A 15,127-nucleotide genomic window follows, 5' to 3' on the forward strand; every position below is an offset into this window, starting at 1 on the left:
TGGAAGGCATTACAGTAATTTTCCACCCTAGAACGCTACAATAATGTGGATTTCAGGATAGAAGCATGTCGTATTTTTTTTTAATACTGTTTCCCAGGAGATTTTCCCAAGGATTTAGAGACCTACACTGCCCTTTGTGGGGCCGCTGCATTTTCTAATACTGCATACTCTCAAAGTTCCTTCTCAGTCAGTTGAGCATGTCCTGAGAAACAGCTCAACTAGCTGTACCTCCAGTGCTGTAAAAAGAATGACATAATTATTAAGATGTAAAGAAATGTAGGACAGTGCCATTCTGTGACTTGTTTAGATGAGAGACCAATAATTGTGAGTTCCTTCTCTCACTGTAGCCAAATCATTAAATCATTTTCTCTAACTGTAGCCAAATTATTGAATCATTCATTGACTTAAGTTGGATCTGCATTAAACCCAAAATGATGGATTATTCAGTCATTCTCTTTATAGATAAAAATCCTGGATGCTTTGAACTCATCTCTTTATTCTCTAAGAAAAAAAAAGGTTCATTTTGATTTTTTTGTTTTTCCCAAGCCCCAGAGTTCAACTATAGCTAACTACCAGCAATTTAAATAGCATTTAAAAAAAATAGCCTTAGCTTCTAGGCTTCTAACAGAGGCACTTCTAAAGTAAATCTTCCTTGGTTAACAGCTGTCAGCTATCAATGAGCTATAGGTAATTAAATTTGAAGATAGCTTTATGGCCCAGAAAAAGAGATAAAATCCTTGGACCAGAAAGGCTTAAGTTAATGCAGTTATTGCTCCCTCTGGTATTTGAATTAATGTAAGAAATTGATTATTTTCTAACGAAACAGGTAAAGAGGAGAACTGCCATTGTTTGCTACTTGCAAGTAAAATTTAGTTGAGACTGTTTTCCCAGCTCAGCTCACACTCTTGGTTTTATTTCAACATACATTGGGAAGAGAAGGCAAAAAAAAAAAAAAAAAAAATTTTTTTTTTTTTTTTAAATAGCCATACTAAACAAACCATGGTGGAAAGAGTGAGGAGGTGTTAGGGGCTGTGAACACTGGAGAGATATTATCAGTTAGTAAGGGTTTAAACAACAAACCTCAATTCAAGGTGCCTAAAAAAAAGCAAGGATTTTTTTTTAAAAATCATGTATAACAGAAGTAATCCTGTAGTAGAGCAGTCGTAGGGTTAGTGCAGACATTGAATGATTTCTTATAGAACTCAGCATTTTTCCTAAATTTCTGCTTGCCATTCTCAGATAGCAATCTTTTTGGTAGCAGCAACTGCTGAAAGTTTTATATGCTCACTTACCAATGTCCAGAAGCAGAAAAAGAAATCACCTCTTTTTTGTGCCATTTTTAAGACCCAAGAAACCTCTTCTAGTAACTTTGCTGAAAGCTTCCCTCTAAATCTCATTGGCCAGAACTAGTCACATGGTCATATTTTTAGTCACTCACTTGCTGGGGGATCCACTATGGTTGGCATATGGTTCCCTCCCAACAGGGAAGAAAAAGAAAATATCTGTTAGACAGAGGATCAGTAATCTCTCCTGCCAAAAGGAGCACACTGATCTTCTACCGTGTGCTGGTGGAATATCCTTTGAGCTATGTATTAACATAACCAATTTATAGATGAGAAAATCGAAACCTGGGAGAAATCAGGTAGTTTTCTTAAAGTAACAGGTTAGTAAGTGATGAAACTGGGATCTCAACTCAGAACTGTCTGACTCCAGTTCTGTACTCTCTCCACAGTATCACACTGCTGCCTGTACATCATGACTCACTTTGAGTTTCAATTACAGAGATACTCTTTTTGGATCTAATGATCAGTGCATCTCTGTGTTTTGCTTTTCACTTTAGACTTACTCTTCCTCAGAGCTTCCTCAGAGCTGTCTACTCTCTGAGCTTCATATCATCCATGAGAAGAATTGGAAATCTCTCCCTGCAGATTTGATATTTCTAATGACAAATTAGTTACCTAATTTTACATGCTTGTGGGACATTTCCACTTTTACTTGAATTTAATCTATCAACACTCAAGTAATCTCTTTACCAAAGAAATTTCCCTTTTGAATCTCTCAAAATTAGTAAAGCCCATGTTCATTTATCCTGTTCTTAGTTTACATCTTTGGAAGATAATTACCTCTTCCTTTTACCCAAAGACCAACTTCATATAAAATCATTCCAAATCCCTTAAGTGACCCTCACATCAACTCCTCTCTTCCTCTCTATTTCTGGCAAATCAGGTCTTTATCATCATCATATCTGGAAGAGCATCTCTTAGTTTTCCAGTCTCACATGCCCCCAAATTATCCTACACACCAAATTATTATTCTTAAAAATGATTTATTATTTTACTGTCCTGCTCAAATAATTTGAGTAGATTCTACATGTGACAAAAACAAATATTAAATATATTAATACATATAAATCAGACAATTTAGTCTTCCATATTTTCTCCCTGTGTAAAGAATTGTTCTTCTTACTTGTCTGGCTGAAGCTTGAAGTCTTGTCCCAAGTCATAATAATAGGTAACCCATGTAACCCATGTCACTGTGAGACAGGTACTCTTTTAAGCTCTTGATGTATATTAACAATTTAAACCTCACAATACCCCTGTGATGTAAGGACTATTATTATATCCTGACTTTAAAGATGAAGACACTGGAGTCTAGAGGGATAAAGGCACTGGCCAAGTACATATATAAATGAAATGGCAGAGCCAGCATTCAGACTCCAGTGGCCGGGCCCCAGATGCCACGAACTCAGTCATATTTTACTTCTTTAATCTGTGTATTTCACTGGAGAGTTATTTATTCATGAGGTATTTGTTGAATATCTATTCTGCACCCAACCAGCACCCTACAAATGATGTTTTACAGGAAAATTATGCAACCGTGAATCTCCTCCATAGGATGAAAAGCAAGCTTTATTAAACACCCTGGAGTTTAGGCAAAATCAAAGGAGAATGTGTCTTCTCCAACCTTTGAGTGGCATTTGTTGCATTTTATATTCTCTCTCATGTTCTGAGCTCTTGGATTTTTTTCCTACTTCAGCAATAACCTCTGGTCTAGCAGAGGCTAACTTTTTTCCTGCACAACATCCCTCCACTCTTTTTTGCTGTCCTCGCGAAAGAAGGTGTTCCAGTTTTTAGGCCAGTCGCACCAGGGCTGCCAACTGCATCACCTGTCTGTCTGTGATATCTAGTGAGGCTCAGAAACTAGGTTAGCATGCTGCACAGTGCTCAGCATCTCAAATCTTTTATTTCCAAAGATCTGTCTTCCAGTTTCTTGTTTAAATGCTCTTTCAATGTCTTGTCTTTTTTCGTGAGTTACTTCTTTTTTTTTTAAATTTTTTAAATTAATTAATTAATTTATTTATATTTGGCTGTGTTGGGTGTTCGTTTCTGTGCAAGGGCTTTCTCTAGTTGCGGCAAGCGGGGGCCACTCTTCATCGCGGTGTGCGGGCCTCTCACTATCGCGGCCTCTCTTGTTGTGGAGCACAAGCTCCAGACGCGCAGGCTCAGTAGTTGTGGCTCACGGGCCTAGTTGCTCCGCGGCATGTGGGATCTTCCCAGACCACGGCTCGAACCCGTGTCCCCTGCATTGGCAGGCAGATTCTCAACCACTGTGCCACCAGGGAAACCTCCCCCCCAACCCCCCCACCCCCGCCGTGAGTTACTTCTTAAGACTCTTCTTAAATACTTCAGTGACTTGTTAATGGTTTCTTCCACATAAAAAATCTTACACTTTGCTGTTACTGAGTGGAAAGAATGTCAGAGACTTTGATTTAAGATCCTGTGTTAGTAATTTTAGGAATCTAGCTCCTTAAGTTTAAAAAAAAAAAAAAAAAGAAAAAGAAAAGAAAGAAAAGAAAAGAAAAAAGTAGGAAAATAGGCATCTATTTTTTTCTAATTTAATGCTTTCCTGTAATTAATGATTCAGAATTGATAATACTAACAGTAATAATTATTATAATTGATTGAATACTTCCTCTGTCGCTCATTTCAAATATTTACATGTATTCTATTGATTTCCATATGGACTCTCAGTAGAAGATACCATTATTGTTGCTTTTTACAAATGAAGAAATTAAGGCACAGAGAGGTTAAATAATTTGTTCAATGTCACAGAGAGTTTGGTGCCACAGGTGGTTTCATAATCACTATGCCGCTCCCATAGTATTTGTAAATTATTGGCTAGATATAAAACCATTTGAAGGATATTATGACAGACATTCTGAACTGTGGTGCCCAGAGAACAGGTTAAATTTGTTGCTTCTCTATCTTCACACATGGGATATGGCCCAGGTACTCACAGAATATAGTTTGTGGCTGCCTATAAGGGCTCTTATACTTTTTAATTTTGGTTTAAATCAATCCACAGCCCTATCAGAATTTCTTGAAATGTGTTTGTGATTCAATGACTAAAAATTTAGAAATAGTTCATCATTGAAAGAGTATCCCTGAAAGCAGACTCTTTTGTAGAGTTTGTCACTCTCTTAAGATCATGATCAAAAGAACTCCTGGGCTTCCCTGGTGGCGCAGTGGTTGAGAATCTGCCTGCTAATGCAGGGGACACGGGTTCGAGCCCTGGTCTGGGAAGATCCCACATGCCACGGAGCAGCTGGGCCCGTGAGCCACAGTTGCTGAGCCTGCGCGTCTGGAGCCTGTGCCCCGCAACGGGAGGGGCCGCGATAGAGAAAGGCCCACGCACCGCGATGAAGAGCGGTCCCCGCACCGCGATGAAGAGTGGCCCCCGCTTGCCGCAACTGGAGAAAGCCCTCGCACGAACCGAAGACCCAATACAGACAAAAATAATAAATAAATAAATAAATAAATAAAAAAGAAAATCCTTAAAAAAAAAAAAAAAAAAAAAAAGAACTCCTGAACTACTTGAATGGAAAAGTCTTCAATTGTGCAAAGGAGCATTTTGAATGGAAAGAAAATTGAATCTGCTATAATGATTATTGATTTTTTTTTTATTGTCCTGGTGCATTCATTGTCTTGAGAGTTCAGCTATACAGACACATATTTAATGTAAAAGAATTTAAGTGAACATGCGTCACTGCCCATTGAGATGATAAAAAATCTAAAAATTCAGAATATCTGAAAATTCACATTTTTCTTTTTATATATACATAGGCATATTGTCATTTAAATGACATTGCCTTCTGAACGACATGTAATGGAAAAAAAAGTAGGTCTGTTTCCAAGTAATTTATAGAAAAATATATTAAACTAGTTAGAATTACGTTGAGGAAGTAAGGTAAATATTCAGGGTAGGAAACAACAATCCTAAAATGATGAACGTATTGAGTCCAACCATAAAATATTAAGAGAGTCTAGGAAGACATTCACACCATCATTGCTTTTGTTTTTTGTTCAATCTACTCACTTGCTGTATTTTTTTGGGTGATTTATTTTAACAAGCTTTGAGCTGATGACAAACAGTAAACAACTGAGCTGAGGTCCTAGCAAAATATGAATAATTTTGTAATCAAGTAGTACTACTATAAACTTTAACATTGCATTTGTGGATTTATTTATGTTTTAATTCAGCATAGAGGCAATAAATAAAAATCTCCATTAACATAACTGTTTTAAAATTAATTTATTGTAGGAGGAAAATGTATTTTGACTTTTCTGGTAAATATTTCCATAAGATAATTTTCATTAAAATAATGGAATCAAGATACTCAATTTTCACTTGTGCTATTCACTATTTCAGAGCTTCGAGAAACCAAGACCTCTGAATACTTCAGCCTATCTCACCACCCTTTAGACTACAGGATATTATTAATGGATGAAGATCAGGACCGGCTATATGTGGGCAGCAAAGATCACATTCTTTCCTTGAATATTAACAACATAAGTCAAGAACCTTTGAGTGTAAGTTTATCATTTTCATGAGGGCAATGTTAAATTCCGAAGTGTCTTTTTCTTTAAAAGTTTCAAATACAATGAAAAAATTATGTGCATCATTAGAACAATAGAAAATACAGGTCATGTATCAATAAATACTTGGAAATTACTACTTATTTCAAGGACTGAAAATATAATCAATTCAATTCTCCATGTCTAGTTTCATAGTTTTTAGTCATCTACAACTTGAAGCTAAGTGAGAAAATACTTCCTGTGTATACATACATCGAAAGGGAAAAGGAGAAGCATGTAGTATAGCATGAAAAATGGTCAGATTAAAGGACAGAGTACCTTGTCATCTGTACATAAACCAAGAAGGCCTTGAAAAGAACACAATTATTAAATGCAGTGTTCTTTGAAGAAATGTGGCCTATGCAACAGGGATTTGAACTGCACGGGTCCACTTATATGCAGATTCTTTTTGGTTGTAAATACTACAGTACTGCATGATACATGGTTGGTTGAATCTTTGGATGTGGAACTGAAATATAGGGTCAGTGTCCCTAGCCTCTGAGTTGTTCAAGGGTTAACTATATTTATCATTCTATTTCACAGCAAGGAAATAAATTGAGCTTCATTAAAGTAAAGAAATAAAAGTAAATTAATTATAAATTTATTACAGCAAGAACACATCTGACTTTATTATTTTAACAATGAGCTACAGGCTGACAATGAAAAAAAAAAAAATCACCCCCATCAGACCTGACCCAAGGCTGCAATGACTTAGCATGCTAGCACAGTATGTCAGAGAGAGAATCTTTATTCAGGTTATTTTAGCTGTTGAAGTACCTAGTTTGCAGTAAATTCACCAGCCTAGCTGTGTAGTTTACCAAAAAAACCCCAAGATAGCAGTATAAACATAAATTCATTGTGATATAAGCAGTTGTGAAAAGTGTACTATAAATCAGAGGGAGGGAAATATACATTATATTGTGCACATCAATAATTTCCTTATTTTAAAATTGTACCATTAGTAAATGAGCACATATTATAGAAAGAATTGTTGACGGAAAAATTCATGGAACAAACAAAAACATAATTGTTGGAATAAAGTAATAAAATCTTTATTAACGAGTTCATAAAATGAAAGAAGAAATTTGAAATATAAATATAGAATTAAAGAAATCTGTTAGCATAAAGTAAATGAAGAGCACTGAGCTGTCATATATACAAGTGAGATTATGCAACCTTTATTTTCCTTTCTGAGCAGGTTTTCTGGCCAGCATCTACAATCAAAGTTGAAGAGTGCAAAATGGCTGGCAAAGATCCCACAGTGAGTGCTTAAAAAATCCAAAACTTAAATATTTAGTCTTTGAATTCATGTACTTTGAGTGCATCCAAGAATGAGACAAAGGGTATTGGTGTTTTGAATCCTCTGCTGGACACATGGTAAGAAATGTAAATGCAAAGTGATTGGAAATCTTAAACACTGTAACATAGGAATTCCTGACTGGGTAAAAATTTCCTGCGTTGCTTTCATTATTGAACCCTGACACTTTTCATGATGGATTTCAGTAATAACCCCTGTTCAAAGTGGATCCAACCTGCAGAATTCTCAGCAGGCTGCTGAAATAATGATAATTCAAGTGTCTGGAGTAGCTCCCAGATACCATGTGGGCTTTTCCAAAGAAAGATTCTCGTCAAAAGGGTAGTGGTTAGCCAGCACATTCCAGAAACATAAATCACCAGTAATGGCTGTTATCTTTGTTAATTAAAAATAACCACAGAAACAAAAATCAAGGCAGATACAAATATCAGTAAATGTTCAGTGTGCAATACTTTTACAAAATGTATTCCATATAAAGATTCCATATAAAGAATCAAGGAATAAATCTATATTGATTTCTACAAATGACTTGCTGAAACTGACACATTAAATTATTCTTGAATATTATAAAAAATACATGGAACAGCTCTTTAATGTGCACAAGTCATTTAATGTTTATAATGAAGCTTAGATGTCATTTCACCTTCTTGTCTCAAACTTCTTCCTTGTGGAAGAAGAAGTGTGGAAATGAAACTTTTATATTTTATTGATTCTTAGCAGTTCAGAACAAAGTTCTGAAAAAGCCTGGCTTAAGGCAGGACCACAGCAGACTCTGGAGTGCAGATCTCTGGGTCTCACCAGCGGGTGTTTTGGCAAGAGTGCTCACCAGGAGTGACTCAGCTCAGGGTTTCATTGTTTTAGTTTCATAATTCACCTTATAAGAGAAAATTTTAAATGGGCAAAAGGAGCTCACAGGAGCATATTTGCTACCCACAGGATCTGTTGGACCACAATCGAAAAGGAAAAAACTCCAGAAAAATGTGAAAGAAACATTCAAAAGAGTACATTACAATTGTTTTCTAGGGAACCAATAGCAGAATGAAGTATAATGTTGTGGAAAAGGCACTTTTTTTTTTGGTCCCCTGAAGCTATGATTTCAATAATTTTGCATGAATTAAACTATTTTCTTTCATCCTTTAATGTAGAGATTTTTCCCATTGATGTTTATGCGATCATGTCTCGCCTTTTGCCACAATAATATCCTGTGGTTGTAATTACTGGATTTAATTGTTCTTTGTTCAAAAAAATTTCTGTGTCCCATTCATACAAACTGCAACAGGCAGAATATATAGGATTTAGATACCTTTGCACATTCTCTTTCCAAAAATTATTGTTGATTTTCTGAAGAGTCTTAGCCAAGTCATTTGATTTCTTTCTCCCTTTGGCAAAGTAGAAATGCTCTGTTATTTGCTTTCTTATAATTAGACGTCATTAGATGAAATCTTCAATACATGCTTACGTTTTCACGTAGTTTTGTCATGCTGTAATATCATTCATGGATATCTTTATATTCTGCCACACGGCCAAGCAGAGGTAACTGGTAGTGGACTCTGTTGTAGTACAGCCAATGCTGTTGGGTCCTGGGAAATAATAACCAAACTAACTTTCAAATATATGTTCTGTCTATGCAAGAGAAGAGAATGTTGACAAATTCATCTCGCTTAAGGCATGTGAGGTACTTACAAACAAGTGTCCTTTAATCAGGATACCAGTGGCAGAAAAATGATGCTAAATAGAAGTTCTATAGAACAACATTTTAATTACACTTCTCAATGAAACCAAATATTTAAGAACCTCTTAGCTCTTTTGGAATAAATATCATCTAATTACTTAATATTTCATTTTTTAAAATGCAGGAACTGAATATTTTAATTTGTACAAATCGGTTAATTGAAGTGAAGGAACCAGAGGTAAATAAGGTGGAGTTCCTACCTTCAAGAGTCTTTACAATATACTGGAGATGATGAGACATATATACAATAATTACCAAGTAATACTAGCCAACACTTAATGCAATGGGCCAGGTGCTATTCTAAGTGTTTTATTTTAATCCTCATGACAATGCTGCAAGATGGACATTATTGTCGTCATCCACATTTTTAAGATAGATAAACTGAATCACTAAGAGAGTAAGGAACTTACCCAAAGCTGCACTGCCTGCAAGTGGGAGGCCTCTGTCCGACTCAGGCACATATGGCTCTAGATCTTTTTGCTCTTAGTTGATAAAACATGCCACTTCTCCGGGGAGAATATGATAAATGCTGAGGATACACACAAAAGACAAAGAAAAAATTCATTGCACCTGGGATATTTAGGAAAGTTTTGATAGATTTGGTGGCAATTATGCTAGGTCTTATGTTAACTTTTCCCCTTATTCTAGTTCAATAATACTGAAATTCAAATAAGTTGTACCCTTTCTCTCTTTCAGCCTTTGGTGCAGGCTACATGTGATTCTCTTCTTGTTGAATTACCTTCCCATCTTTTTAGCCTGGAAATCATCTACTCATCCTTTCAAATAACAGTGCAGATGTCACCTCTCTGGAGAGTCCTTTCTTGCCACCCAGGACTGGGCTAGCTGCCCCTCCCTGTGCGTGCACCTGAAACACTCTAGAACTTATTTCACTGCATTTTTAGTGATTGGATCCAGTGCCCAGATCTGTATCTAGGCACTTCATGAAATTTCAACAAGATCTGGAAAAATGGAGATGGAAGCAGTAAGCATGGGGATCTATTCCAAGTACTTTTCTCAGGTTGGGGGTAGGACACAGTGGATACTGAGTTATTAATACCTTTAGATTAATAAGTTTATAATAAATTCATTATGCACAATTTTTAAAGGTATATTTTGGTTAAATTAACTTTTTTACTTTTAAATATTATATTAGCCTTCTACTAAGAAAAGCATAAACTAGTGACAAATTTCATATTTCTATAACAATTGAAAAAAACCTGTAGAATCAAACATCTCTTATTCCTTTAGATTTTTTACTTATATCAAACTTTAATTAAAGCTATAAAAATAATACTCAATTATTAGAAAATAATGCAATATAATTTAAAATTTGATCCCAGGTAATGTGTATCATAATACTATATAATAAACTAATGTTTATCAGGAAAATAAATTATCATGGTGGGAATATAGCTTATTGTCTGCCTCAGCTAAGAGAGTATAACTTACCTCCCAATTTCCCTTTTTGCCCCTATTTATTCACATTCCTACATGCTCTATTTATTTCTGAACGTTAATATTTTATTCATACGCTAAATAAATTGAGCTTAAACAATAACACATGCTGTCAAACATATCCAATGAGATGGAGGATAATGAATGTGCTAAGTAAATACTGTATGAGATCATTGAAAAATTAAGCATGGTTACATATATTTAGACCTATATGCATTACATACACACAGTGTCAAACTTGATTTATTAATTGTAGAATATCAATTTCCCTGTTTCTGTGACCAGAGGATCCTAAACTATTTGAAAATATATTTTCTTTAGGAATACATTTATCAAAATACCTTGATATATTCCCCAGACCAAGAAGTATAGGCCAAGAAGAAAAAAATTAAGAGGTATTTTTTTTTCCATTGCATAATATGGACCATGAAGAGTCAATATTTTTAAAGCCCTATTAATCTGAGCTCCAGGATATATTATTTTAAAACATCTATTTTAAAATTATATAATTAATACCTGTTAACACAGAAATTTTTGAAGGCCTAGAAAAGCATGCAGAGAGCAACAGAAAACAAACTCTTATTAGCTCTCTGACCCTGGAGACTTAACCTCTCTGTGTCTCATTTTTCTTAACTGTGTAATGGGCTACTCATAAAACCTACCTTATTGGGTTATTAAGAGGATTAGTGAATTAATATTTGCAGAGAGCTTAGAACAGTACATAGCACATAGTAAGCACACACTGTTAAGTAAATAAAATAAATTACACTACCCAAACATAATAACTTAAAAATTGGGGGTATATTCTTCCAGCATTTTAGTATATGACATGTATATGTATATACATAAAATGGTATTACATTCTGCATAATGTTAGCAACTTGATTTCTCATTTAGCATTGTACCTTGAAATAGTTTTGAAAGAGAATTGAGCAATAAAAAGAAAGCATACATGGTACTGAGTTTCACTGATGTCTCATTCCGCAAACCTTTTATGGATGTCTACTGTGGTCAGGACCAGTACTAATCTCTATGCAGGACAAATTCCCTGTCCATTACACAGGGTTTGTACTGACAATTGGAACTGAAAATATATATGAAAGAACCTAATACCTAACACTGGGTATATTTATTATGTGCCAGACACTGTTCCAAGTGCTTCAGTAGTATACTGCTTACAACAAATATTATCATCACCATTTACAGATAAAAAGATTGAAGCACAGAGTGGCTAAGTAAGTATCTCAAGTTCAAACAGCTAGTAAAAGATAAAGCCAGAGTTTGAACCCAGGTTGTCTGGCTCTGAGATCTGTATACTTAAATTCACTCTCTGCTGCCCATCATGCTATGGCATGATGATAGTCCAGTTCTAATTGCCTCTCTGGTTTCATCACACAATAATCCTCTGTCCTCTCTAGGCACTATTCCCCAACTAAATCCTGCACTATCATGCCTCCAGTTTTTCTGTTCATGCTGTGTTTTCTGTTGGAATGTTCCTTTCTTACGCTTTTGCCTGTCAGAATCTCTAGCTTATTCTGCAAGTTCCAGCTCAAGTGACATCCACTCTCAAACCATTACACCCACTTCAGTATTACTCATTTCCTCTTTCTTTCTATAGCACACTTTGAAAAATATAACCCTATTATAGCATCTACTACAGCCTGACGTATTATGCTCCCCTTTCTCTGAAAACAGGAATTGAATCTATTCATTTCAGTATTGCTAGCACCATATACAGTGCTTTCACAGAATGAGTTCAGTAAATAAATATTTTCTGGATGGACTTGACACAACTGCAGTGGTCTAGGACAGAAATAATGTGGACAGAAACTAAGCACAATGGAAATGGAAGGGACCTAGAAAATGATTTTCAATAATTAAAGCAATTGATGTATTTTTCCTTTCATGTTTTTCTCTTCGGGGAGGCTTTGGAGGAGCACAGTAAAGCATCACCAGATAGTGTGGGAATTAGTCTTCATGGTGGAGGGTAGCCATGATTCAAGACCCAGAGTTATTTATTAAACCTAGAGCACTTCATTTAACATTTTTGAGGACTCAATTTCCTCATCACTAAAATGGGACTGAATACTTTAACTGGAACATTGCTGTGAGGATTAAAAACAGCTAACATCAAAGGATTAAGAGCTCTGTAAATATTAATAATTGTTATAAAAACTTCCCTGTAACAACTATGGAATTCTCACCCAATGACAAATTATAAAGTGGTTAAAAGTACAAGATTCAATGTAAAACACATCTGTGTTTGAAAATCTGCTTTACCTGTTTCTAGCTACATGACCTCAGGCGAGTTAACTACACAAGATCTAATAAGCTTTTGTTTTCTAAAAGGGGTTGAGTTGAAAAATCTGAATGAATATAAAGTGCCTAAGTACATATAGTTTGCTCAATAAATGTGGTCTATAAATGTAAAAAATCAAACTTCCTGGGAAGTAAAAGGGGTTAAGTATATAAAATGATTATTCTAATGTCTAGCACATAATTTTCAAAAATATTAGCCATAATAAGCATATATATAACAAATATGTTGCTATAAACATATACATGAAACGAGTATAACCTGTATTCGAAATGTAAAGACAGAACCTATTATTAATAGAATTGGATCGAATTCATGTTTTACGGGAAAATGTTATATACAGAATCCCAGAATGACTGGACTTGGATGTGAAAAAAATAAACACAGGTGTCATTGCTCACAGATACCCTTAACATAGGCATACTGTATATACACCGTACTTCATCTATGCTTTTTTCTCCAGAGAAACACATTTCATCTGCAGTTATGTAGTCAATTTCCAGGTACCTCTATAAACAGGTGTCAAGATACAGTGACACTATATATTTAACAAAAATCCTTAATGTCTTAAAATAAAAATAAAGTGTATAGTCTGGTCTGTAAGGATAAATTTATTTAACAGCAGAGTTGGTGATTGATGATTTGATAATATAAATCCATAGTAGAAACATGTGTATACAGTTACTACATATGAAAATAAACATATATTTGCTGGCAAGTAACAATGAGTATAAAAGGAGAAAATGATGAGAAAATATAAAATAATATTGACTTTTAGTTTCTATTTTAGCAAAGTTTTTTTTTTTTAGTTTTCTAATAATATAAACAATAAATGTGCATTATAAAAATTTAGTAAAATACATGGTACCTAGAAGAGAAAAAAAATTACACTGTTTGACCACGCATGGGAAAACCCGTTAGATTTTGACATATTTCTTTATAAAAATTTTTGTCTCTAATTTCTAACATTATTTTTAATAATGTTCTTTGCTAGATCAATGACTTTGTAAAGGGAACCACATTCAACCTCAGACTTGATTAATGTATAGTCAGCAATGGATAGTGACCCTGCAAGTGTAGAACATGCAAGGGTTAATTCAGTTTCAGAGATCTGCATTTGGTGCTGACCATGTTTATGTATTTCTGCAAAGTCATAATCAACTTATAATTACCATAATTATTTTGCATTCCATTGAGTGAATAAATGACAGCCTTTCCAATGGTTGGATTGGGAACAGGTGAGAAAGGAGTTTTGGGGGAGAGGAAAGTATTTTAGGGTATCAAGAGCAGAGAGATCCAGGATTCCATTATTTTTCATAGAAAGCCACAATGCTGGCATTTTGTTTAAGGTTTGCTTTATTCACCAATTATGAAAGCCAATAGTGTTTGCCACTGTAACTAATGATAATATGGACCTTCTATAAACACAAGTTCATTCAAAACATGTTTATATAATACGTGAGGGTGCGTGTGTGTATGTGTAATGTTTTGAGGAAAATCTGAGCAAACAATTTGGTGTACCTTTCAATTTCTAAACTTTCTCAGATAAAGAGTAAGCTCATAAAGTTTCAGAACATAAAAAAAAAACAAAGTTTCAGAACATAAAAATTTTTTTAATATATTTATTTCAGTATATAAATACTGAAATACGAGAGACATATCATTTTACTCATTATCTGGTAAACTACCTTCCTCCTAAAATACACCATGTTCTCTTGTTATCTCCTAACAATAATCAAAAAGGACAGAAAGGAAAATATATAACAAAGTATCACAGTGATACTTAGAAATAGCTATAAAAGTCATTCGGTTACTAACCGCTTATTTACCTATTGTTTTAGCATGGCTGCGGGAACTTCGTCCGTGTAATTCAGGCTTTCAACCGCACGCATTTGTATGTTTGTGGGAGTGGTGCTTTCAGCCCGGTCTGTACTTATTTGAACAGAGGGAGGAGATCAGAGGTAAGTGTAACAATTTGTCATTCTTAGTTTGATGTTAGTGTCAAAAGACTTCTTACAACTGTATTTAACAGTAAAAACTTGGAAATATCATTAATGGCCATAAAAAAAAGTTTCAAGCCCTTTAAACACAAAATATATTACATTTGGTTCCTGTCTGCCAGGTTACTTAAAGTGTAGCCTTTTGCCTTCAATTAAATATATATGTTTCTGAATGGAAAAGCTGCAGAAGATAAAGGAAGGAGAATGGTATAATTTCATAATTACGCAGAGCATAAGGCATTGATAATATTTGCTCCAAATTATAGAAATATTGTAGTATAAACTCACTTTCTCAAATCTATTTTAAGTAATTTCTTATTTATTATATTTTAAATTTGGTAAATTTTTATGAGGTAGACACCTGTAAGAGATGTACAAAGCAGGATGACAAGT

At 34.7% G+C, this 15,127-nt stretch overlaps 1 protein-coding gene across 1 annotated transcript in view; it reads left to right on the top strand.

The window, feature by feature from the left end:
* Positions 1-15,127, top strand: part of SEMA3C (semaphorin 3C) — a 184,721-nt gene that overhangs the window by 88,405 nt on the left and 81,189 nt on the right. Inside the window, exons 3-5 of the mRNA XM_057549730.1 lie at positions 5,710-5,870; positions 7,114-7,176; positions 14,576-14,695. Coding sequence (XP_057405713.1) covers positions 5,710-5,870; positions 7,114-7,176; positions 14,576-14,695 — 344 coding nt within the window. The remainder of the gene's footprint in view (positions 1-5,709; positions 5,871-7,113; positions 7,177-14,575; positions 14,696-15,127) is intronic.

The sequence above is a fragment of the Balaenoptera acutorostrata genome, chromosome 7, assembly GCF_949987535.1.
Source record: "Balaenoptera acutorostrata chromosome 7, mBalAcu1.1, whole genome shotgun sequence".
In the NCBI taxonomy this organism is placed as follows: Eukaryota; Metazoa; Chordata; class Mammalia; order Artiodactyla; family Balaenopteridae; genus Balaenoptera; species Balaenoptera acutorostrata.